Genomic DNA, 23,362 nt, shown 5'->3' on the forward strand with positions numbered 1-23,362 from the left:
CGGCTACTGCTGAATTGAAATACTTGTCATGGAAGACTGCTTTTCTGTTGGCTATTACTTCTGCAAGAAGGGTGTCTGAGTTGCAGGCCCTTATGGCAGTAGAGCCCTTTTTGATTTTCCATAAGGATAGGGTATCATTACGTACTAATCCTTCCTTTATGCCTAAGGTGGTTTCTAGTGTGGCTTTAAACCAAACTATTCATTTGCCTACTTTTTATGCAGACCCCCAAAATAAAGGGGAAAAGATTTTGCACACTTTAGATGTACACAGGCAATTGCGTTATTATTTAAGCAGGACTAAGGATTTTAGGCAGTCTCAGCAGTTGTTTGTTTCTTTTGCTTTGAGTTCGCAGGGCAAGCCTGTGTCAAAACAAACTATTTCTAGGTGGATTGGGTTTTGCATTGCATTTTGTTATTCCCATCATGGCAAGGAGATTCCAGCTGGGATTAGGCCTCATTCCACTAGGGCTACTGCCACTTCAACAGCATTTCTAAGGGGTGGCAACTAAGGATATTTTGGAGGCAGCTACTTGGAGTTCAGTGCATACTTTCTCTAAGCATTATCACCTTCCTCTCTACTCTAAGTCTAGGGCTGGTTTTGCCACAGCTATTTTGCAAGGCATGTTGTCAGCTCCTGCTTCTTTATGATTTGCCAGCCTCCCTTACCTCTGCTTTGGGATTCTACCCAATAGTTAGGACTGCAGCAATGTGGAATGAAGAACATAGTACAGTTTTGTACCTACCATAAATGTAGATGTTCGAGGATCCACATTGCTGCAGTCCAATACCCTCCCTCCTTCCCTCTGTGTTTAGGGGTGGTTGTGTAGGTGAGGTTATATGCTGATAATTTTGTATATATTGTACATATTTTTGGTGCAGGTATATTGGGCCTTGTCTTTTTAGGGTCTTCTGACATCTGGGGCAAGAAAAGACTGAGGATATGACGTCGGTCATGCGCATTAGTACCCTGACGTACTGACGTCAGTCTAATGCGCCCTGACCGACGTCAGCCATATACTTTGGTATTCGGGCCGACTGGACAGCGGACTACCCAATAGTTAGGACTGCAGCAATGTGGATCCTCGAACATCTACATTTATGGTAGGTACAAAACTGTACTTTTCTCCTCAACTGGCAAGATTCTGTTCTAGAACATCATGCAAGAAGGCCTGAAAGACAGTTGCTTATTTTCCTTAGACTGGAATGTTCTGCAATGAATAATACTACTACTATCTGTGGTACTTCTGAAGATTCAGAAGAATCTCCAAAGATCATTGTGGTGTCTCCCATCTGACCCAGGTAACCATAGATGTTAAGTTGTCAATCTCGCCTTCATTCTTGCTAGATGGGTTTGGAGACGAACCTCGGCTCCGACTCAGCCTATTACTAAAGCTCGAGAGCTATTTTTACAGGCTCGAGGCTATTCTATGTCCCATAATGCTAGGCGTGATATACCCAGATCTCGTTTGCCGCTTCAGCTATGAGGTTGCGTCTTTTTGCTGGCTCAGGTTGTATTAATATTTTTCTTGGTTTTAGTCAGCTTTTTGGGTTAAAATATTAGCGATAGTGTTTTATAGTTACTACCCTTTAGATCCCTGTTTAGGATTCCCTCTTAGGTAGTTTTTGATACTGTTTTTTTTCCCCTCACCTAATAGTTAGGCCCTTGGCCAATCCTCTTCCATTCTTATTTGTGTGTGTGTGTGCCTTGTTAGATTGTATTAAAAAGTGTGGGGTTTTGTTATATTTTTTCTAGTCTGTTACAACTTTTGTGTGTGTGTGTTTGACTGATTGTGACTAGACAGTCATCCCTTTTTCAGGATGTCTAAAGACACTAAGGTCTCGGGCTTCGAGAAGTGTTACTCGTGCTGTCAGAAGATGTCTCTGACAGACGGTCACACTTCTTGTGTATATTGCTTGGGCCCTCTGCACCTGCAGGACTCTTGTTCTGTCTGCCATGCGTTCAGTCCAAGAGTCCTGCAGGAACGCAGGAATAAACTTATTTTGAGAGGCTTGTTAAAGCCTGAAGGTTCCCCGGCTAAGCCTTCGTCGGGTAAACCTTCTAAGCCCGCCAAACCGTCGGCTCCATGTTCGGAGCTGTCGCCGAGTGGTGCTACTACTACCACTGCATCGGTTCCGGCCGGAACCAATGATTCTAGGCCTCAGTCGGCTTCGACTCTGCTGTCGGAGCCGTCTTCGAGCAAGAAGCGTTCCAGGTCTCCTTCCCTGGAATCGGTCCACTCGGCTCCGAAGTCTCCCTTGTTATCAGAGCGGAGTCACAGGTCCCATTCCTCTCGGTCTTCCAGGCTGTCGGACCATGACCTCGAGAGGGTGGTTAGCAGATTACTTAAGTCGCAGGCACTGGCCCAAATGTTGCATAGCCCTCCTCATCAGGCAGTGGCTTTCACTACTCCCTCTTCGATTCCTCCTCCGACTCTTCCTGTGAGTTCGGAGCCGGAGATCTTAGGGGTCGGGACCGTCGGAGCCAATACCACCCCTTTCGGCTCCCTCATCAGCTCCGATCTCTTCCTTGGTTCCATCCTTGGAGGGATCCGGGCGCCGGGACTCTCTCGTCGGCTCCGAGGGGGCAAGTGGCATTAGACCATTGTCCGACCCCGTTCTCCCTCTCGGAGCTTCGGCGCAGGTGAGTTCGGCCCCAACATCGGCCTTGGAGCCGTCCTGCTTGGTGCCGGGAGGAATCCTTGTCTCTTCGGAGTGGGGATCCCCTTCCCTGCCTGATAGGGGTGCCTTTGAGGTCATGAGGAGTGTGCTGGCCCCTGTGCCTGCTCCACAGTTGGCTCCTTCGGCTTCTCCCTCTATGGTGCCTGCTTCAGTCTCTACACGCTTTCTCGATCCCGAGAGTGGAGAACCAATGTTACAGGTAGCCCCATTGGGCGTATCCTCCTTTTCTGAGGCGTCCCCTGATTCTTCAGGGGAGCCCCCTCGAAAGAGAAAATGCAAGAGGAAGCATATAGACTCCCCTGAGTCAGTCACATCGGACACTGACTTGGATGATTCAGAAGGGTCCCCAAGGTCCCCCTCTGAGGATGTCTTATTTTCTGACATCCTGGAGATTCTTAAGCAGAGGGGAAACTGGTCTGCCCTTAACCCTTCTGAGGACGAGTCGGTGTACCTGGATGCGTTCGGTACTTGCCCTTCCACCTCCTGGGTGTCTCCGCCTTTCGACCCGCTCATGGATGTGGTGGCTCGAAAGGTGTGGACGGCTCCAGATACTATGGAAACAAATCCCCGGAGGCCTACAAAATTTATTACAGCCCCTTCTGACAAGCAGTTTCTAACTGTAGCCGTCCCTGTTGATGCCATGGTGGTGGCGGCGGCGGCCACTAAAAAGGAGTTGGCTGACCTTTCAGTACCTGTCCATCCTCCTAATAAGGAATCTAGGACTATGGACAGGTATGGCAAGCGGATGTTTTCCTTAGCAACCTTTGCTATGCGTTCGCTGAATTACTTGTGCCATTTCACCCGTCTCCAGAGAGATTTTCTCAAGGAACTGGGTGATACCTTACAGAACCCATCAGCTGCGGGGTCTCAGGAAAAGATCAACTCCCAGCTGGGGACCCTAAACTCTATTGTAAACTCCTCCATGCGGCTCATTTCCTATGCAGCCGATGGAGCGAGTAGGGCTGCAGGCACGGGCGTCACTCTAAGGAGACATGCCTGGATGCGGCTTTGCAACTTTGCCGACCCCTTCAAGGCGTCCTTCACTAACACCCCCTTTGATGGTTTTGCCTTGTTTGGACCTCAAGTGAAGGATACATTGACCAGGTGCGAGCAGGAAGGCAAGACTCTCTGCCGTAGGAGTCCGTTTTTCTACTCCTTCTAGACCATACCCTAAGGGTCAGAAAGGTGGGAAAATGTGGTTCTGCAAACCTCAGGGAGTACTGCCTGATGCACATGGTGAGCTTCCCTCCAAAGGCAGAGGAGGGAATAATAATAGACGCCTCCCGAGGGGCAGGGGGGTCCGCCAAATCAGGGTAGCAGCGAATCTTTCTCTGACAAACCCTTCCAGCACCCCTGAGGAGCTGCCCGACTGTCCACCTTCGGAGGCAGTCGGGGGAAGACTATCACTGTACCCAGGAGCCTGGCATTCCCTCACGCAAGACATTTGGGTACGGTCGATCATATCCGAGGGTTACAAAATTCCTTTTATTCATACCCCACAACCGCCAAAAGGGCCGCTTCCAGATGTTCCACCCGGTCTGAGGGATCAAGCAGCACTAGAAATTTCAAAGCTGCTACAAAAAAGAGCCATCCAGCCAGTTCCAGCAGACCAGTAAGGATCTGGAGTCTACTCCAAGTTCTTTTTGGTACCAAAAAAGACAAGGGACTGGAGACCTATTTTGGATCTCAGCAGACTGAACAAGTCTGTTCAAAGAACGAAATTCCGGATGGTCACGCTTCAGTCCATTCTACCCTTCCTGGGTCAGGACAATTGGATGTGCTCTATAGACCTTCAGGATGCGTACTATCATATCAAAATGAACAGGCGCTCCAGGAGGTTTCTCCGCTTTCGGCTGGGAGCCAGTCACTACCAGTTCAGAGCCTTGCCCTTTGGCCTCACCACAGCCCCCAGAGTGTTTACCAAATGCATGGCAGTGGTTGCGGCTCACCTGAGATGAAAAGGATTCCAGGTGTTTCCATACTTAGACGACTGGCTCCTTACTGCCACCATCAAGCGTCAGCTACTTCATTCCAGAGATTATACCCTCCAAATTTGCAACGAGCTAGGTATCTCTATAAACTCCGAAAAGTATGCCTTGTCAGTCTATTACCTTCATAGGCGCCATTTTAAACACTGTGGAACTGTCAGCAAAACTGCCTGTACAAAGGATTTCAGACATTCGAGGTCATGTTCAAATCCTACTACAAGAGAGCAGAGTCCAGGCCAGATTCGTACTAAAAACCCTAGGTCTCATGGCAGCAGCTATCACATTACTCCCCCTAGCTCGCTTTCACATGCGGATCCTGCAATGGATGTTGTTTTCCCAGTGGTCCTTTCAACAGCTTCCAATGTCACACAGCATTCTAATCACTCAGTCATGCAAAAGACACCTTTCTTGGTGGATGGTCTCCCCTCAGGTTCTTCAGGGCAGACCCTTTGTCCTTCCTCCTCCTGTGGCTACTGTGACAACAGATGCCTCCCTGATCGGGTGGGGGGGGGGGCATTTTCAGGGCAGGACAGTCCGGGGCACATGGCAACCTTTCGAAAGCCACCTGCACATAAATGTCTTGGAAATGAGAGCGGTGCTTTTAGCGTTGCAGGCCCTTCAAAACTCTCTACCCACTGGGACTATTGCAATTCAGACAGACAATATGTCTGTAGTGTGGTACATCAACAAGCAGGGCGGAACCAGGTCCTACTCCCTATGTCGAGAAGCACTCAGACTGTGGCAGTGGGCGATCTCTTCTCAACGGTTTCTGGTAGCAATGCATATCCCCGGGAAGTCCAACGTCATAGCGGACAGGCTCATGCCCCACGAGTGGTCTCTCAACCAGCGAGTAGTGGAAAACATCTTCAGGAGGTGGGGTCAGCCTTGCTGCGATCTTTTTGCAATCCCTCAAAACAGCAAGTGCCCAGACTTCTTCACCCTCTTCCCTCTCCCAGGTCCCCCCCCCCAGAGATGCTCTAGTCCACGATTGGCCCCGGGGTCTTCTGTATGCTTTCCCCCTTTCCCTTAATTACTCAGCTAATCCAGAAAGCAACTGTTTTGAGATCCAGAATGATCCTTGTTGCCCCTTACTGGTCTCGACAAACTTGGTTCCCGTTCCTGCAACGTCATCTATTAGATCAACCCTGGCATCTGGACCCAGCGCCAGATCCTCTGACACATCAGTCAGGCGGGCTGCATCGATCTCTCCAATCTCTCAACCTCACAGCTTGGTTGCTCCACTTCCAACCCTAGCCAGGCTTCCCTCAATCTCTCATTCAGTTCGTGACATCATCCTCGCTTCACACAAGTCTACTACCAGAAAGACTTATGCTAGAAAATGGAAGTGTTTCTCTGTTAAGTGTTTCTCTGTTTGGGCAGGGGAGAAACAAGTTCACCCTTTTACAGCCCCTGTCCATACAGTCTTAGAGTTTTTGGCAGAACTTTTTCAAATGGGATCTTCTTCAGCCACCATCAGAGTTCAGTTGGCAGCCATTGCGAATTTTCACGTTGGATTGTCAGAGACCAGCATTATGTCACACAAGCTTTGTAAAGCCTTTCTAAAAGGAACACTCTTACTTAGGCCCCGGTAAAAGATCCTCCCCCACCATGGGACCTAAATTTGGTGCTGTCGTCTTTAATTCTCCCTCCCTTTGAACATGCGAATTCCTGTTCATTAAAGTTGCTCTCTTGGAAAACTCTGTTTTTAGTAGCCATCACTTCAGCGGGAAGGGTATCAGAACTTCAAGCCCTTTGTGTTCGCCCACCTTACCTTGTTTTTCACAAAGATAGAGTGTCACTTAGGACTAATCCGTCCTTTTTACCCAAAGTACTCTCTGAAAAAAATCTGAATCAGACCATCGATCTTCCTGTTTTTTTCCCACTTTATACCAATAGGTCTGAACGGAAGTTACATTGTCTAGACGTTCACCGTCAATTACGCTTCTACCTGGATAGAACCAAGCAGACGAGGAAATCAAAACAGCTCTTCCTGTCTTACGCGGAAGGGAAACAAGGCCTGCCAGTTTCCAAAGTAACCTTGTCCAGGTGGTTGACCTCTGTTATTATGTTGATTTACCAATTGAGGCATAAAGAGCTCCCTATTAAGCCCAGAGCTCATTCAACCAGAGCATTAGCCTCTTCAGTAGCTTTTCAGGCAAGATTGCCAATGGATTCCATTTGTGCAGCGGCCACATGGGCCTCTCTTCACACCTTCATTTCTCATTACAAGCTGGACATGACCTCTAGAAGTAGGGCTGATTTTGGTTCCACTGTACTCAAGAGTTTGTTCCATTGAGCCACCCAGAACTAAGGTGCTAGGGACGCTGCCCCATCCAGCAAGAATGAAGGAGAGATTGACAACTTAACATTGAGAAGTTATGTACTTACCATAACGTTCCATGTTAGTTGTCTTCTTCTCGCCTTCTTTCTTGCATCCCACCCTCCATCCCCCTAGCCTGGCAAGACCGAGAATATTATATTCTCAGTCATGGTGGGGACATGTATACCCATAGTGTTAGCTATCAAACGAGATCTGGGTATATCACGCCTAGCATTATAGGACATAGCATAGCCTCGAGCCGGTAAAAATAGCTCTCGCACTTTAGTAATAGGCCGAGTTGGAGCCGAGGTTCGGCTCTGAACCCATCCAGCAAGAAAGAAGGTGAGAAGAAGACAACTAACATGGAACGTTATGGTAAGTACATAACTTCTCATTCTCCCTTCTTTTGGAAATGGCCTGGAGGAATTACCACAAGCTTTCTCACAGACTGGATCTACTCACACAAGAAGAGGGGAGTTAGATGCACTCAGACATCAACTAGCTTCAGTTGACTAAATGGATAATAAAGTTTTAATTCCTTTTAGGTACCTATTTACTGAGGATGTGCAAGCAGGTACTTGACAACAAGAAAGCCTACTACTAGAATATCATAGTGGTAAAAAACAAACTACAAACTGAACCAAAAGAAACAGTCCAGATGCGCAACACAACACAAGACTCTTTATTAGAGCAACAAAATTAAGTCCCTTGTACTAAGACATCATCAGAATGGAAATGCCAGTGAACTCCTCGTCTAAAAACCATTAACACTAACCACATGACAATGTTGCACCAATCAATCCTTACCCCTACTCAAAATTGCTAAAATTGTTTAATTGAATTCAATATAAATCCTTAAAGCAATATACCCACTTTTAATGGTGCACACAGGATCACTGCACTGACAACCCCCAAAGGGACCACATAAATAAATAACCATAAAAAGCCCATGTAAAAATAAAAGATAAATGAATAAGATACAAGAAGCTCCTTAAATTGGTGTGCTTTTTTGCTGGGGTGTGGCCATTTATTTTTTTGTTGTCCCTAGTATTGTCCCTTCAGGGCTCAGCCTACCTCTCTGTGCTGACAGAAAAGCTCCGAAGGGCTTTACCCCCAAACTTGTCTTTTAGTCAACTCAGCTAATGCTGCCTGACAGTTTGGGTGCTTGGAAGAAGCCCTGAAACCTTTGTAAGCTGGAGTTAGATCCTTGGCAAACTATAACCCATAGGCAGTTTCGTGAATAAATCCACAGTGTTAAGTAGAGAATTATAAAAACATTGGGAGTTACAGTCCTACAGTTGTATATAGATGACTGTAATGATACAATGTAGCAATGCATATAACTACATGACTGAGGTGTGGTTTTCTGAGAGTTTATGGTGTAGTGTTACTCCATGTGCAAGAATGACAGCTTATTTGCATAGTTTCACTTCTCTGACTGTGCAGAAGTGTAGAATTACACACACACACACACACACACACACACACACACACACACACACATACTTTTTTGAAAAGTTGAGCTGAGTCATTTAAAATTTGTTCCCAAGTATGCCAAGTGACAAAGAATACTCAAATTGGGGTGGGATTTGTTGTGCAAGTCAGTGGCTAATACTAAACAAGGGTTAACTCCTGGCTTGCATAGTCATTTTCAGAATGCCTTGAATCACTCATGTAGCATGTACTTAAAATGTATTTTTTTTTCAATACTTTGGCTAAGTAAGCCAGAGTAATGGATATTTATTTGTGTGTGAGTTTTAGCATAGGTACTGGGAGATATATGTGAAGTAATAGGATGTGTTAGTAGAGATAGCAAGGTAAAGTTAATGATATTTTAAAAACATTGTGAGAACTTAAAATCTGGTCTAGTTTAGTGTTAAAAAAAGTACAATTTAGTGCATCTGTGGAAGGGATTTTTCACACTCAGCTACTGTGCTTGTAGAAGTGGTGTACAGCTTGGGCAGACCATTGAATGTCGGTTGTAGGTCTCAGTTCAGAATATATTTTACTGAAAAGATGGCAGCAGATTTGGATCGAGTCAGCTCTGCCCCTGTGTGAAAGGATACCTAGAGTATGGTGTGATGCCCCTGCACTGGCCCAGTAATCAAGGCGCCTCAATCCTCACCACTGGCAATGGTGAGAGACGTACAATTTGGGAGGATGACAAGTGCACACACACAGTACAGTTTCCCTTAAGAGCACACAGAGATCACAGTCAGTCTGAGGCTGGTTTCTCCCTCTTTCTCCAGATCCCCAATAAGACTCCCCACTAGCACAGATATAGGGTTAAGATCTCGGGTGAGGGGTCAAGCCTAGACCTCCAGCACCCTCTCTGTCCAACCAGTGCTTCATGTCCCTGCCCAAGTAGCTGACACACACACACACTTTTTATTTGATTTATACACAAACACACACCTGGGAAAGGCTGGCACAGGTTTACTAGCTATGCCCCCTTCTGCCCAGACTGTAAGGTAGTACCAGCTGCCACCAACCACTACTTATCAAATACTTTAAGGCCCTTATAAAGGGTGACCAATCATGCTGTGTAATGATACTATTATCCAAACGGTAAGTGGGACCAAGTCTTTCAAGGCTATTTAGGAGTAGCCTGTACAATGTCACCAAATACATATGCAAGTATGCTAAGAGCTTAAATATCTCTAAACAAACCAGCCACAATTAAAAGGTTTAAATATATTTAATAGTAAATAATAAAAGAACAAGACAATACTCAAACAACACAGTAACTACAGAATTCAGAATCACAGGAAATATTTTAAAACAGCATTGCAGGACAGTTTCAAATAAATACAGAAAACATCTAAACTAATCTTTACTTTATTCCTATCGATAGCTAAAATACACTATGCCCTAAATAGCATACTTACAGAGCAACACGCAGGTGGATGTGCTGTTTGAATGTTTCTAGGTCCAAGACAAGATCCAAAATGCACAGTCCTTTTCTGAGAGAGTTCTTAAATTAATAGTCAACATTACTGCTTGGTTAGCTTGGATGACATCACTCTTTGTCACCTGCCTTCAGCTCCCAGGCTAACAGAAACTTAACAGAGTCTAACATTTCTCTGTGAAAAATACATATGTCTCAGATGTTTGCCAAGAACTGGAAGTCATAAAACAATTAAACACTTTTACATTTGTAACCTAGTAATTATTTCTGTTTCCAGACAATAGGAAAACCTATAGCTCTAGACATTGTGTCTGCTTGCTGCACTGCAACTGAGATAACACAATTGTAAAACAATTCACTTATTTTCTTGAAGTTTTGCAAGTTAACTCTGTATGTTCCAGCTTCTACTATTAAAATATACATTTGCATATATGTATATATTTGTATATACAGTGGATATAAAAAGTGTACACACCCCTGTTAAAATGCCAGGTTTTTATGATATAAAAAATTGAGATCATAATAAATCTTTTCAAAACTTTTCCCATCTTTAATGTGACCTATAACCTGTACAATTCAATTGAAAAATAAACAAATCTGTTAGGGGAGAAAATATAAAAAATAAAAAACGTACAATAAGCTGGTTGCGCAAGTGTGCAAAGCCTTAAACTAATACTTTGTTGAAGCACCTTTTGATTTAATTACAGCATTCAGTCTTCTTGGGTACACACCTGCCATGAATTAAAGAGAACTCTGATTAACTCCAAATAAAGTTCAGCTGTCCTAGTACGATTTTCCTGACATTTACTCTGTTCCCTGCTACAACAAAGTCATGGCTCATAGAGAGCTTACATAGGATCAAAGGGATCTCATTGAAAGGTATCAGACAGGAGAAGGCTACAAAAGAAATTCCACAGCATTGGATATACCATGAAACATGATGAAGACAGTCATCAAAAAGTGGAGAAAATATGGGCAACAGTGACGTTGCAAAGAACTGGACACCCCTCCAAAATTAATGAAAAGACAAGACTAAATCTGGTCAGGGAGGCTGCCAAGAGACCTACAGCACCACTGAAGGAGCTGCAGAAATTTCTGGCAAGTACTAGTTGTGTACTACATAGGTTCATAGGTAGGTACTAGGCTGTCGGCCCAAGGGCCTATGTAAGCCTAGCCAACAAGGTTCCCTGGCTTACGCCACCCAAGAAAGTTATGTGACAACAATCTCCCATATTCTCCATATGTCTGGACTATGGGGTAGGGTTGCAAGACAGAAGCCTTTTCTTACACAGAAAGACATCCAGGCCAGGCTAAAATTTATAAAACAATACAAGTCTCCCAAAAGCATGTGAGAAAATGTGTTATGGTCTGATGAGATGAAGGTTGAACATTTTGGCCATAATTCCAAAAGGTATGTTTGGTGCAAAAACAACATTTCACATCACCAAAAGAACACCATCCTCACGGTGAAGCATGGTGGTGGCAGTATCATGCTTTGGGGTTGTTTTTCTTTAGCTGGAACTGGGGCCTTAGTCAAGGTGGAGGGAATTATGAACCGTTCCAAATACCAGTCACTTTTGGCCCAAAATCTTAAGGTGTCTGCTAGAAAGCTGAAGATGAAGAGGAATTTCACCTTTAAACACGACAATGACACTCAAGCATACATCCACATCAACAAAAGAGTGGCTTCAACAGAAGAAAATTAAAGTTTTGCAATGGCCCAACCAGAGCTCAGACCTAAATCCAATAGCAAATCTGTAGGGTGACCTGAAGAGGGCTGTACACGAGATGCCCACGTAATCTGACAGATTTGGAGTGCTTTTGCAAGGAAGAGTGGGCAAATATTGCCAAGTCAAGATGTGCCATGCTAATAGGCTCCTACCCAAGAATACTGAATGCTGTAATTAAATCAAAAGGTGCTTCAGCAAAGTATTAGTTTAAGGCTGTGCACACTTATGCAACCAGCTTATTGTACGTTATTTATTTTTTATATTTTTCCCCTAACAGATTTGTTTTTTCAATTGAGTTGTACAGATAATAGATCACATTAAAGGTGGAAAAAAGTTTTGAAATGACTAATTGTGGTCTCATTTTTTTTTATATCACAAAAAAACTGGCATTTTAACAGGGGTGTGTACACTTTTTGTATCCACTGTAGTTTATATACATTTCTGTTCTTTTCCAGGAAGGGTGCACTGTGGTGACATTTTCGCTCAGTACTTTACACACACTTCTGCACCAGTAGTTTAATATACACATAACATATAGTTCTCTTACATTTGTAAGACAAGCATATGAATCATATTAATATTCACAAATGACATATGGTTATTTACAAAATTCCAGATAACTGGGCTGGCAATATTTCTCTGATGTCACATTTTTCCCCTCCCCACAAACTCAAGCTAGTTTGTAAAGTGACTCTTGAGAAACCTGACCCTTGAGAAACTTTGCTTGAGAGGGTTGAGCCCATCTGGAGATACCTTACTCCACGCCCTGTCATGGGATTCCAGCTGCCTTTTCATTGCTGACCCCAGTACTGAACTGCACCTTCCCATCATATGCCTGCAACCCTAGGCTCCACCATAGTAATTTGGGATTGTCCTGGTTTGTACTGCAAATACTTAGCACAAGGACCTCCCTGTCATGGTAAGATTCATCATGTTAACATGGTGCAATGTGTACCCCTGCCTCCTGTCTAGCAGTTTTACCATGTAGTTAACATCACTGGCTTCCTTACCACCTTATAGGGTCCCACCCAAGCTGCCTGCAACTTGTTGTGTCTGACAGGAATGAGAACCATTACCTGCTGCCCTACAGCATACTCTTTAGCGCGAGCATTCCTGTCATACCAGACCTTTTTCTGCTGTTGGGCTTCTGCCAGGTCCCCCTGGGCCAAGCCCATGAGTTCCCTGAGCTTTGTCCTGCGGTTTAGGACATACACTACAACAGACTCCTTGTGGGATTCACACTCACCCTCCCAGTCATCTCGAATCAAATGTAGAGGTCCCCCTCACCCTGTGCCTATACAGCAACTCAAAAGGTGAAAAACCTATGGATTCTTGGGGCACCATTCTGTAAGCAAACAACAGATGGGGCAAATATCTGTCCCAGTCCCTCTTAAACTATTCTGCAAATGCCTGTAGCATCGTCTTGAGTGTAGAGTTTAACCTCTCAACAAGATCATTAGTCTGGGGATGGTAGGGGCTGGTCTTTAGGTGCTTCACTCCAGAGTACTTCCACAGACAAGCCAGCAGATCTGACATGAAATTGGCACCTCTGTCATTCAGTATTTCTTTTGGGAAACCTACCCTACTGAAAATCTCTAACAAAGCATTTGCCACCTTTTCTGCCTCAATGGAAGACAGAACCACTGCCTGAGGGTATCTGATAGCATAATCTACTACCACTAGGATATACTTTTTCCCTGTGGAACTTGGGGTACTCAGAGGCTTCACAGTATCCATAGCTACCCTCTGAAATGGCTCCTCAATCACAGGCAAAGGCATCAAATGAGCTTTCACCTGGTCTCCTGCCTTTTCCTACCTTTGGGCACTGCTCACAGGTCCTGTAGTACCCTGTTACATCTCTGGAAATCCCAGGCCAATAAAAGTTCTGCATAATACATCTGTTTTTACATTTTATGCCAATAAGACCTGCTGAGGGAATATCATGGCCTATGGTTAGAAGTGCCAGATGGTAGGCTCTGGGCATTACCAACTGCTGTATTCTCTCACCCTCTAGCCCTCCCTCAGGGGTCCACTCTCTATACATAAACCTTTGTCCCAGTATACAGATTCCCCCTTCCCTTGAGAATCAGGTGCCTCACTAGCTACCTCCCTCAGGCCTTGTAATGTAGGGTCTGAGAGCTGAACCTGTCTCAGCTCTCTTTTTGTAACCCTTCCCAGCTCCCCTTCCACAGGAAGTCTGGTATCCTCTGACAGAGGTGCCTCACTGTCAGCCTGGGTACTACTACTCACCTCTGCCCTTGCAGTCACTCTGTCCAAGGGAACATCAGTACCCAGAAGCAGCTGTGGCTCACTTTCAGTCTCACTGCTACAGGGTAGCTTTCTCTGAAGTAACCACCTCACCAGTCCTGGCTGCAAGTGTGCAGTCTATATGGGTCTTCCCCAACCTACCAGATCCACATGCTTGTCTCCAAGCCTGACTACATGTAACTGCATGCATACACGGTATTGCATTGTCAGAGTCATTCCCTGTCAGGACATCTGCAGGGATATCCTCAAACACGTGTATTTGCTGGCTTCCTTTTCCACTCTCCCAATCAAGGTGATCCCTAGCCAAAGGTATTTGGAATGGAGTTCCTCCTAAAGCTCTGACTGGAGTAGACTGCCATAGCAAGTAGTGCTCCTCTGTTACCATTGCAGGCTTCACAATTGTTAGGTCAGAGGCTGTCTCTCTTTTAGCCATGGCTCTTTCCCTTTCAATAAGATAGGATATAGCCTCTTTGGTAGTTTGGTACCCTTGTTGTCTCGAGACAACCCACTGTTGGCATTTTGTCATTCCCACTTACTGGCTCTCCCACCTTTTTTCCCCACCTTGTCTCCATGGACATCTATATGTTGCATGGCCCCACTGGTTGCATTTAAAACATTTAACCTTTGGTCCTGGACGTGTACCTGGACTAGTGACTTCCCCTGCTACTGACAGACTCTGTTGGGGCAGTGTGGGCTGCCCACCATGGGTTCCCTTAGACCAATGAGCAGCACTGGGTGTTCCTTTCCTGTGCAGTGATGCCCTGCTTGCTAGGTATAGGGCTTCCTTCTTCCTCAGCTCATCTACAGTATTGCAATGTCTGTCAGCTAACCAGATTTTCATGTTCTCAGGCAAAGTACTAAGGGCTTGTTCCCTCACCAAAAGGTCTGCCAGCCCTTCAAACATGGTGATCTGACATCCACTCACCCACCACCCACCAGTGTTAATAAGTGCTTAGTTCAGCAACATATTCACACACATACTTTCATCTGCCTTGTGTCTATGCTCACAAAACTTTTTCCTATAAGCATCGGGTGTTAACTTAAAACATTCTAGCAAACAGTTCTTTACAACATTATAATTTAAACAGTCAGTATCAGACAGTTTAGAAGTAGTGGTTACAGCTTTACCATGGAGTAAGGGTGTCAGGAAGCATACCCAGAGCCCTTGGTCAACATTATACTGTTTACATACTCTCTCAAACATATGAATGAAACTATTAACATTATTCCCCCTCTGTATGTTGTGGAAGAAATTTACTGACCTTTGCTGCTTCTGGGGTTCAGTTACTCCCTTCCCCATTACCTCCATGACTCTGGCGAAGAGTCAGCATCTCCTTTTCATGTTGCCTCTTGCCTCTAATTCTTCTCATCCTCCAGATGTCTCAGTCTCTCTGCTACTTCTATTTCCAAACACTTCGCCTCCAACTCAAGTCTAACTCCAGGCCAGTCTGATTGTCCTGCTGGTTGCTATTCTGTGATCCAGCTGTGATTAAAGTTGCAATCATGTCTGCTTTAGTCAGGTTGGCATGCACCAGTCCTTTAGCCTGGCACATCTCAACCAACTGTCTCCTTGTCAGCTTGCCATACTCCCCTGCTGACATGCTTGCCTGCTCTCCCTGACTAACCAAGCTAACAAAAAATAAATAAATAAAACAATTGTGATATGAACTCTGAATGTTCACTGCATGGCTGATTGAGGGTACAAACACCTTCAGTGACCACTGTACACAGGTTACAGAAATTCAATATCCACACCACTACAAGCCAATTAATATGTTATGTGGCTGTCCCACCACTGCCATACAATTAATATGTGACGCCCCTGCACTGGCCCAGTAATCAAGGAGCCGCAATCCTTAACACTAGCACTAATGAGGGGAATATGCATTGGGCAGATGACAAGTAAGAGCACACAGAGGTCACAGTCAGTCTGGCGCTGATTTCTCCAGATCCCCAATAAGACTCCCCACTTGCACAGCTATAGGGTTGAGATCTCAGCTGAGTGGCCAAGCCAAAACCTCCAGCACCCTCTCTATCGACCAGTGCTTCGTATCCCTGCCCAAGTAGCTAACACACACACTTTGAGATTTGATTTATACACAAACACACACCTGGGAAGGGCTGACACAGGTTTACTAGCTATGCTCCCTTCTGCCCATACTGTAAGGTAGTACTACCTGCCATCAGCCACTACTTATCAACTACTTTAAGGCCCTTACAAAGGGTGATCAATCCCACTGTGTAATGTTACTATTATCAAAATGGTAAGTGTGACCAAGACTTTCAAGGCTATTTAGGAGTGGCCTGTATAGTGTCACCAAATACATATGCAAGTACTCTCAGAGCTTCAATATATCTAAACAAGCCAGTCACAATTAAAAGGTTTAAATATATTTAATAGTAAATGAAAGAACAATACCCAAACAGCACAGTAACTACAGAGTTCAGAATCACAGGAAATATTTTAAAACAACATTGCAGGACAATCTCAAATAAATACAGAAAACTTCTAAAGTAATTTTTACTATATTCCTATCTATGTCTAAAAGATACCATGCCCTAAATAACATAAAGAGCAACACGCAGGCAGAAGTGCTTAGTGAATCTTTCTAGGTCCAAGACAAGATACAAAATGTACAAACTTTCTCTGAGAGAGTTCTTAAATTAATAATTAACATTACTACTGGGTTAGCTCGGATGACATCACTCTTTGTCACCTGCCTTCAGTTCCTAGGCTAACAGAAACTTAACAAAATTTAACATTTCTCTGTGAAAAATGCATATTTCTCAGATGTTTGCCTAGAACTGGAAATCATAAAACAATTAAACACTTTTACATTTGAAACCTATTAGTTATTTTTGTTCCCAGATGGTAGGAAAACCTCTAGCTCTAGACATTGTGTCTGCTTGCTGCCCTGAAACTGAGATAACACAATCGTAAAACAATTCACTTAATTTTTTGAAGTTTTGCAAGTTAACTCTGTATGTTCCAGCTTCTACTATTAAAACAAACATTTGCACATGTATATAGTTTATATACATTTATGTTCTTTTCCAGTAGGGTATACTGTGGTTGCATTTTAGCTCAGTACTTTACACACACTTCTGCACCAGTAGTTTAATATACACATAACATATAGTTACCTTACATTTGTAAGACAAGCATATGAATCATATTAATATTCATAAATGACATATGATTATTTACAAAATTCCAGATAACTGGGCTGGCAGTATTTCCCTGGTGTCACATATGGCCTGATAGTTTTGATGTCTCACTGGATGGAGGTTCATTGAAACTGGTGCTATGGTTTCTTGTTTACTGAGTATAAATTAAAAACTACAGTCTTTAGAGTGACATAAAATGAAGAGACAGTACTGTTGAGTAGATGACCAATAAATTGAGCCTTTCTACCTTAAAATCCTTTTGTAATGAAGAAATGTTTGGCGCTTGTAAGAACAAAGCTTTCCTGTCTAGAGGTGTAGTTAAGTGAGATGAGTGCAATTCAAGTCCCTTCACAATGCTGAACTGCTAAATGCATGTGTTTGTGTATCTGGCAGAATAGAGTAACAGTGATGTTTTTCATTTGCAGACATACATTTATATTAGTTATCAGCAAAGTATGTTTGGCAGCATTTTAGTATGATTGTATTAACCTATAAAGTAGTTTTAAAACTGGTAAAACGACACCACCTTTACCACAGAAATTTCATACTTTTTTCTTTTTTAACTTTTCTATCATAGGTAGACTGGTTAAATATCAGTTTGTTTGTTTTGCAGGCTTTTTACTTGTCTATGGATTTTGATCATCGCAGGCTTTTTGAAAGTAAGTAGTGTTCTATTTCTGTTCAGAGGCAAGAAAAGAGATTGCATAACTCAATTGGAATATTTGTTACTGTATCTGATGTATTGGCAAGTGATTTAACTTGTAAATTATATGGCTCCAGTGTTTGGCCCAACATTGAGAGCTTAGCATCAGTCTCCCCACATGAGCTGATGCCACCTCCCAAGGGACATTGTGGGGTATATGCAGTATAAACAGGGTATCAACCTACACCATAATCAGTTCATTTTAATTGCAGAAGGAGTTATTACTGGGCACATTGCAGGTTCTGTGAAGAGCACTTTTGGCTGACATCAAAGATTGAAACAATACTAATTTAGTTTACTTTAATCATACTTTGACTTAGGAATGGGGTCCATTCCCATCGTGGTATTTGAAACCCAAAAGATTTGGAGAAATTAGAGACTGATGCCAGTACAGTTTGTCATCCATTCTGTCTTCTGGTGTTTCCAGTCTTGATTGAGAGCTGGGAAAAGAAGTATCCTACTGAGAAAAGTTTTCTCTTTCCTTATGGTTAGTTATACTGCTTTTGTGTTTTTTGGTGTTTTGCTGTTTGCTGAATATGCAGGCATTGATAGCTTTAGCGTAGTATGTTTGTCCATGATAAAGAAAATAGATGTTTGTCTGGGTGCCGAATCCTCTAGAGGAACTTTCATTCCCAGAGTATTTTTTGTCTAAGGTCCTCCCATAATATGTCATCCTATGACTTTTGTGTTAGTTTTAACAAGAAACCAAAAGGAGGAGGCAGAAAGTTCTCCACTCTTAAATAGAAGCTAGATGCTCTTTCCCACCAGATTACAATATTGTACGACTCCTAGCAGTTGACTTCTTCTTCTGTCATCCCCTCTAAAATGTGAAAGAAACACAAGGAGAGGTATTCCAGCAATGTGAGGGATAAATGGGTGGCCAGAGATGACTTATCCCTGCTGGCTGACCCTCTGAGGCCTGAAGGTGTTGGCTCTGTTGAAGTGCCTGAGGAACCTCTGGCCCTTATATTTGGTACTACAGAGGCCCTGGACATTGCCTCCTAGGAGGCTGCCATCCTCTTTGTTGTAAGCCCATCCTTTCATGTTGAAGTTGTTATACCCACAGTTGGTCTGGGCACAAGTTCCATTTGGCCGTATTTGATGCCCATTTTGTCATTACATCAGGAGATGGGGAAACTCATGTTTTCATAGTTCAAGTGGAATCCTCTAATCAAAGAAATGAAAGAAATATTCTTAGCATTTAGTCCTGGCTTCTAAGGTTTTGCTTTCCCCTGTGACTGGGAGAGAGTTCTGATGATTGGATGAATACCATTTTGCATATCTTGCCACTATTTGAAAAACAGACACAAATTAGGTCCTCTGACTAAGTTCCTTTCCAGGACTGGCAGAAAATAGCTGAGGATTTTTTTTTTCCTTTTTCAAGAACCTGTAGGCCAGGTACAGCCTTCCATTTCAGGTGTTGCCCAACCTCATGAGAAGAAGAGGCATGTCTTCTGAAAGAGGTTACTTACACTAATCCTGTTGACTTAGCCAACATGCTAGCAGATAGGTCCAGCGCAAACTTCACCACCTGTCCCCCCGAAAGGCCCTTTCCACATCCCCGATACTTGTCCCGCACCTCACATCTCTGTAGATCAAGTGTTACAGACCCTATCCAAGGCAAAAAACACAGCTTCCATGGGACCTGATAGTATCCCAGAATGTATTCTGCACCATCTCCAGCAAGAACTGGCTTTGCCATTGTGCACCCTATTCAACCACAGCCTAAGTACTGGCTTCATTCCAGCAGAGTGGAGAACCGCCATTATCATCTCCTTGCACGAAGGGGGTGCCACTACTGACCCTGTAAACTATCATCCCATTAGCTTGACAAGTCTGATCTGTAAAGCCATGGAGCGTATTATTATGGATCTCATAAACAAGGGCATAGGCAATCTCCAAGCAGTTGACCCCACCCAGTCCGGATTCCTCAAGGACAAATCTTGCTTGTTGAACCTGGTTGACTTCTTTGAGACTGTCACCAAGGCCCTGGATGAGGGAAAGTCAGTACATACAGGTTACCTTGACTTGCTGAAGACCTTTGACATAATCCCCAACTCGGGCGTCATTGAAAAGCTAACACAACTTGGCGTAAATCCCTATCTTATCAGGTTGGTGGCCAAATGTCTCACTGACAGGACCCTCAAAGTCAAAATAGGCACCTCCACCTGTGATGCAGAACTGTCAGTAGTGGGGTTCCCCAGGGATCTGTCTTGGGACCCCTACTGTTTGGCATCTATTTCTCAGAGGTACAGGCAAAGACAAAAGGCCTGTGGCTGACCACGAGTGCCAGTGACTGTAAGTTGGATGCTGTCATTGACTCCTCGGATGATGTTAACATACTGCAAGAGAGTCTCACAGCAGCTAATGACTGGTGCCAAAGTCATGGCCTCAAGCTAAATGCAAAAAAAAGTATCATCATACCATTCGGCAAAAACACGACCCCTACTAATTACTACATCAACGGCAACCCCCTAAGCACACAACCTGTGGTGAGAGACCTGGTCACTTAGGTTGATAACCTCACATTTGACCATCATGTAGCAGCAGTGGTCAGAAAAGCCTTTTACTTGGTTCATCTCATAAGTAAAGGGATTGCATCCAGATAAAAGGAGGTTATTACCTCTCTATACTCCTCCCTCATTAGATCAGTAATTGAGTATAACACCCCTTTTGGGATGTCTGCACCAACTGGAAAGGCCAGTGAAATACCTCATAAAGAGAATCCATGGCCTCCAACACCTGTCCTATACAGACAGGCTCAAATCACTATCACTCTACTCGGTATCATACAGATTGCTGAGGGATAGTCTGTGTCTCGCCTACAAGGCAATCTCGGACCCTGCCCTACTAGAGATGCTCCATATCCGTAAGTCTAACTCCTCACGCACTACCTGCTCAAAAGGCCTGAACCTAATATGTGACATTAACAAAACCTGTTGGAGAGACAGGTTTGTCTCCCAGAGGCTGCCCAGTCTCTGGAATAGACTTCCCATACATGTCAAACAGAGCATCTTGTTGACCCTCTTCCATCGCATCCTTGATGAGTGGATAGGAAACCACAAGTCCGTCCTAGGGGTTCCACCTGTGTCCCTCATTGACAGGGGTGACAGTTGCTGACTGAGGTTTATTTTTGGGGATAAACTCTTGGCTAGGCTTGTAAGGCCCCCAGGGCCATTAGCCTAGTAACCTCCTATGATCCTATGAGAGAGAGAGAGAGTCAGACTCTTCAGAGTCTGAAGGAGACAAAGGAACTGACAACAGTTTCAGATGTGGACTTGTGATATGGACAGTCATTGAGTGCATTCTGTCTTCTTGTTCCCCAGCAGTGGACATTTCATTTATAAGAGATATAGTCTGTAATAAGTAGCCTCTCCAAATGGGAAACTAAGGAAGTCTTTGTAATTCACAAAAGATATAGAGGTCTTCTGGAGCTGAACACCGCAAAACCTCTTGCTGTACATTCTGAGTCATGTATAGATAGTGTCAACACTGCCTCACTGGTGTTGTAAACCTTCCTGTAGAATTTTAAAATTGACTGTATTTTTCTTCCTTTGCTGCCTTTCTGAGGATGTATTGTAGTGGTTTATCGGGAATACAGTGCTTTCTATGCTTTGTGACACACGCACACACAGACACACACACACACACACACACACACACACACACACACACACACACACACACACACACACACACACACACACATCTGTGCACTGAAGTGAAAGTAATGGCCTGTATCTTCATCTGTTCTTGTGTGAAAAATAATGTGCCTCTGTAGTGTGTGCCTTCCACAGCTCAAACTCAGAGCCAAGTCTTGATCTGTGTTGGTTGCAAACTGTAGCAGTTTGGTAGGGGTAAGAGAAAAAGAAATATAACATTCAAGCTATACAATAAAATATAATTCTGAAATAAAATACAGTAAAAGAAGTCTGAAAAACAAAACAAAAACAAGTCATCCAGTAAAAGGTAATTCTGAGGAGTAATCATTCATCTTATGGGATTTATGGGTTACATTTATGGTTTTTGTTTCAATATCTGCATCCTGCGTGATAATGTATTGAAAATTGTTTTCCTTTGATACTTATTGTATTAATTTATCATATTGAATGACTATATTCGTAGTTTGTGCAGACTGGAAGAATGGTCATACATTTTGAAGATGAAATGTTTATTGCTGTGTCTGTTTAATTGCATTATGAAGTTTAATGTGTATTTGTTAACAAATGTTTATTTTTATCTGTAAGTGCACCATAATGAGACAAAATGAATTAGATATCATGTGTTCTTGATCTTGATTTAATCTATACCAGTATATCTGGTTCAATGAATACCACCTTAGTTTTAATAAGTCTTAATCTGAAGTGGTGTTTAGTCAGCCAAACTTCTGAACAAGACTTTTAATTTCAGTTTCCTTTACTGATGGTCAATAAATGACCGGATGACTGATTGACTGTCTGACTGTAGGATCAAAATACCCTTTTAGCTCTTAACTAAGAAGAGTGTATTGTAAAGTGTAGAAAACAAGATGTTTCCGTCTGGTCTTGTCCAGACACTGTAAAATCAAGATTTGTCACCTTTAGTACCTCTTTCGTTCAGCAGCTAATCTCCTCACAAGCTAAAGTTCCCTGCCCTGAGGAGATGCTCTAGATCTCATTGCTGTCATTGTAGCTTTGACAACTCTGGAAGGAGCCTGAGCTGTAGAGGTATTATTTAGTGTTTTTAGTGACAAGTAAGTGAAAATTCTTGGCTGCTCTTACTTTTCATGATCTGGATAGCAGTTCTAATCTTTGGTCCTTGATCTCTGCCGTTTTCCCCCGCCTCTACTTTTGCCATATCATACCCTTCCCCTCTATATTTTTATATTAAAAGGGAAAAAAGCACAGAGGAAAGGCATTTCCTTTCATAGGTTTTTATTCTAAGGCTATACTGATGTTTAGTTGTAGGCATTTTGTTTAGCTCTACTACTTTGTCTGTATTGGTGATGTTATGCCTAACTGGAGAAAGACACAAAGTCACATTTTAAGAAATGCAGATATTGTGGTCCAGAGTCCTCCTACAGGGCCCAAATACATTGATGGTAAAAGGTCCCTTGTTTCCAGACTTGTCATCAGTGGAGAAACCAGCCATAGATGACTCAACTAGAGTTTTCAAGACAGAGAAAAAGGAAGGAGAAGTGTAAGCTGGATATTGTTGCTGTGTTGGACAAGCTGCCCCCAACAAAGACTCCCAGGACTGTGTCACCTCTTGGACTGATCCTTCCTCGGTGACTGCCTCAGTCTGGTCAGCTTCTCCTTCCCATCAAGACTCTTCAGGAATTTCATATTTGGTGCCAAGATGTAGAGCTGTCAGTTTCTCTCAGAAAAGGAATTGTCTAGGCTTCTGTCTACACACCAGCTTCTGCCTCTTCCCACCAATCCTACAGGTCCCTTAAGAATCCTACACCTTTTGATTGGGAGAGGATGATGTCAGCTTTTGTTTAAGCCCATGCTTGATATGTTGTCCTCTTATGTCCCATCAGTGCCTAGGATTGCTTGAGAAGAATCCCTTCCATCTTTACTCTGATGTTTCCCCTCCAGTCCCCATTTTGGCATTGGT

General features: G+C 43.6%; 1 protein-coding gene across 1 annotated transcript in view; it reads left to right on the plus strand.

Moving 5' to 3' along the window:
• TMBIM4 (transmembrane BAX inhibitor motif containing 4) overlaps positions 1-23,362 on the plus strand; it is a 572,035-nt gene that overhangs the window by 458,448 nt on the left and 90,225 nt on the right. The window contains exon 4 of the mRNA XM_044088052.1: positions 17,675-17,720. Coding sequence (XP_043943987.1) covers positions 17,675-17,720 — 46 coding nt within the window. The remainder of the gene's footprint in view (positions 1-17,674; positions 17,721-23,362) is intronic.

Source organism: Protopterus annectens, chromosome 11.part0 (assembly GCF_019279795.1).
Source record: "Protopterus annectens isolate FY-2018-M chromosome 11.part0, PAN1.0, whole genome shotgun sequence".
NCBI classification, from domain to species: Eukaryota; Metazoa; Chordata; order Ceratodontiformes; family Protopteridae; genus Protopterus; species Protopterus annectens.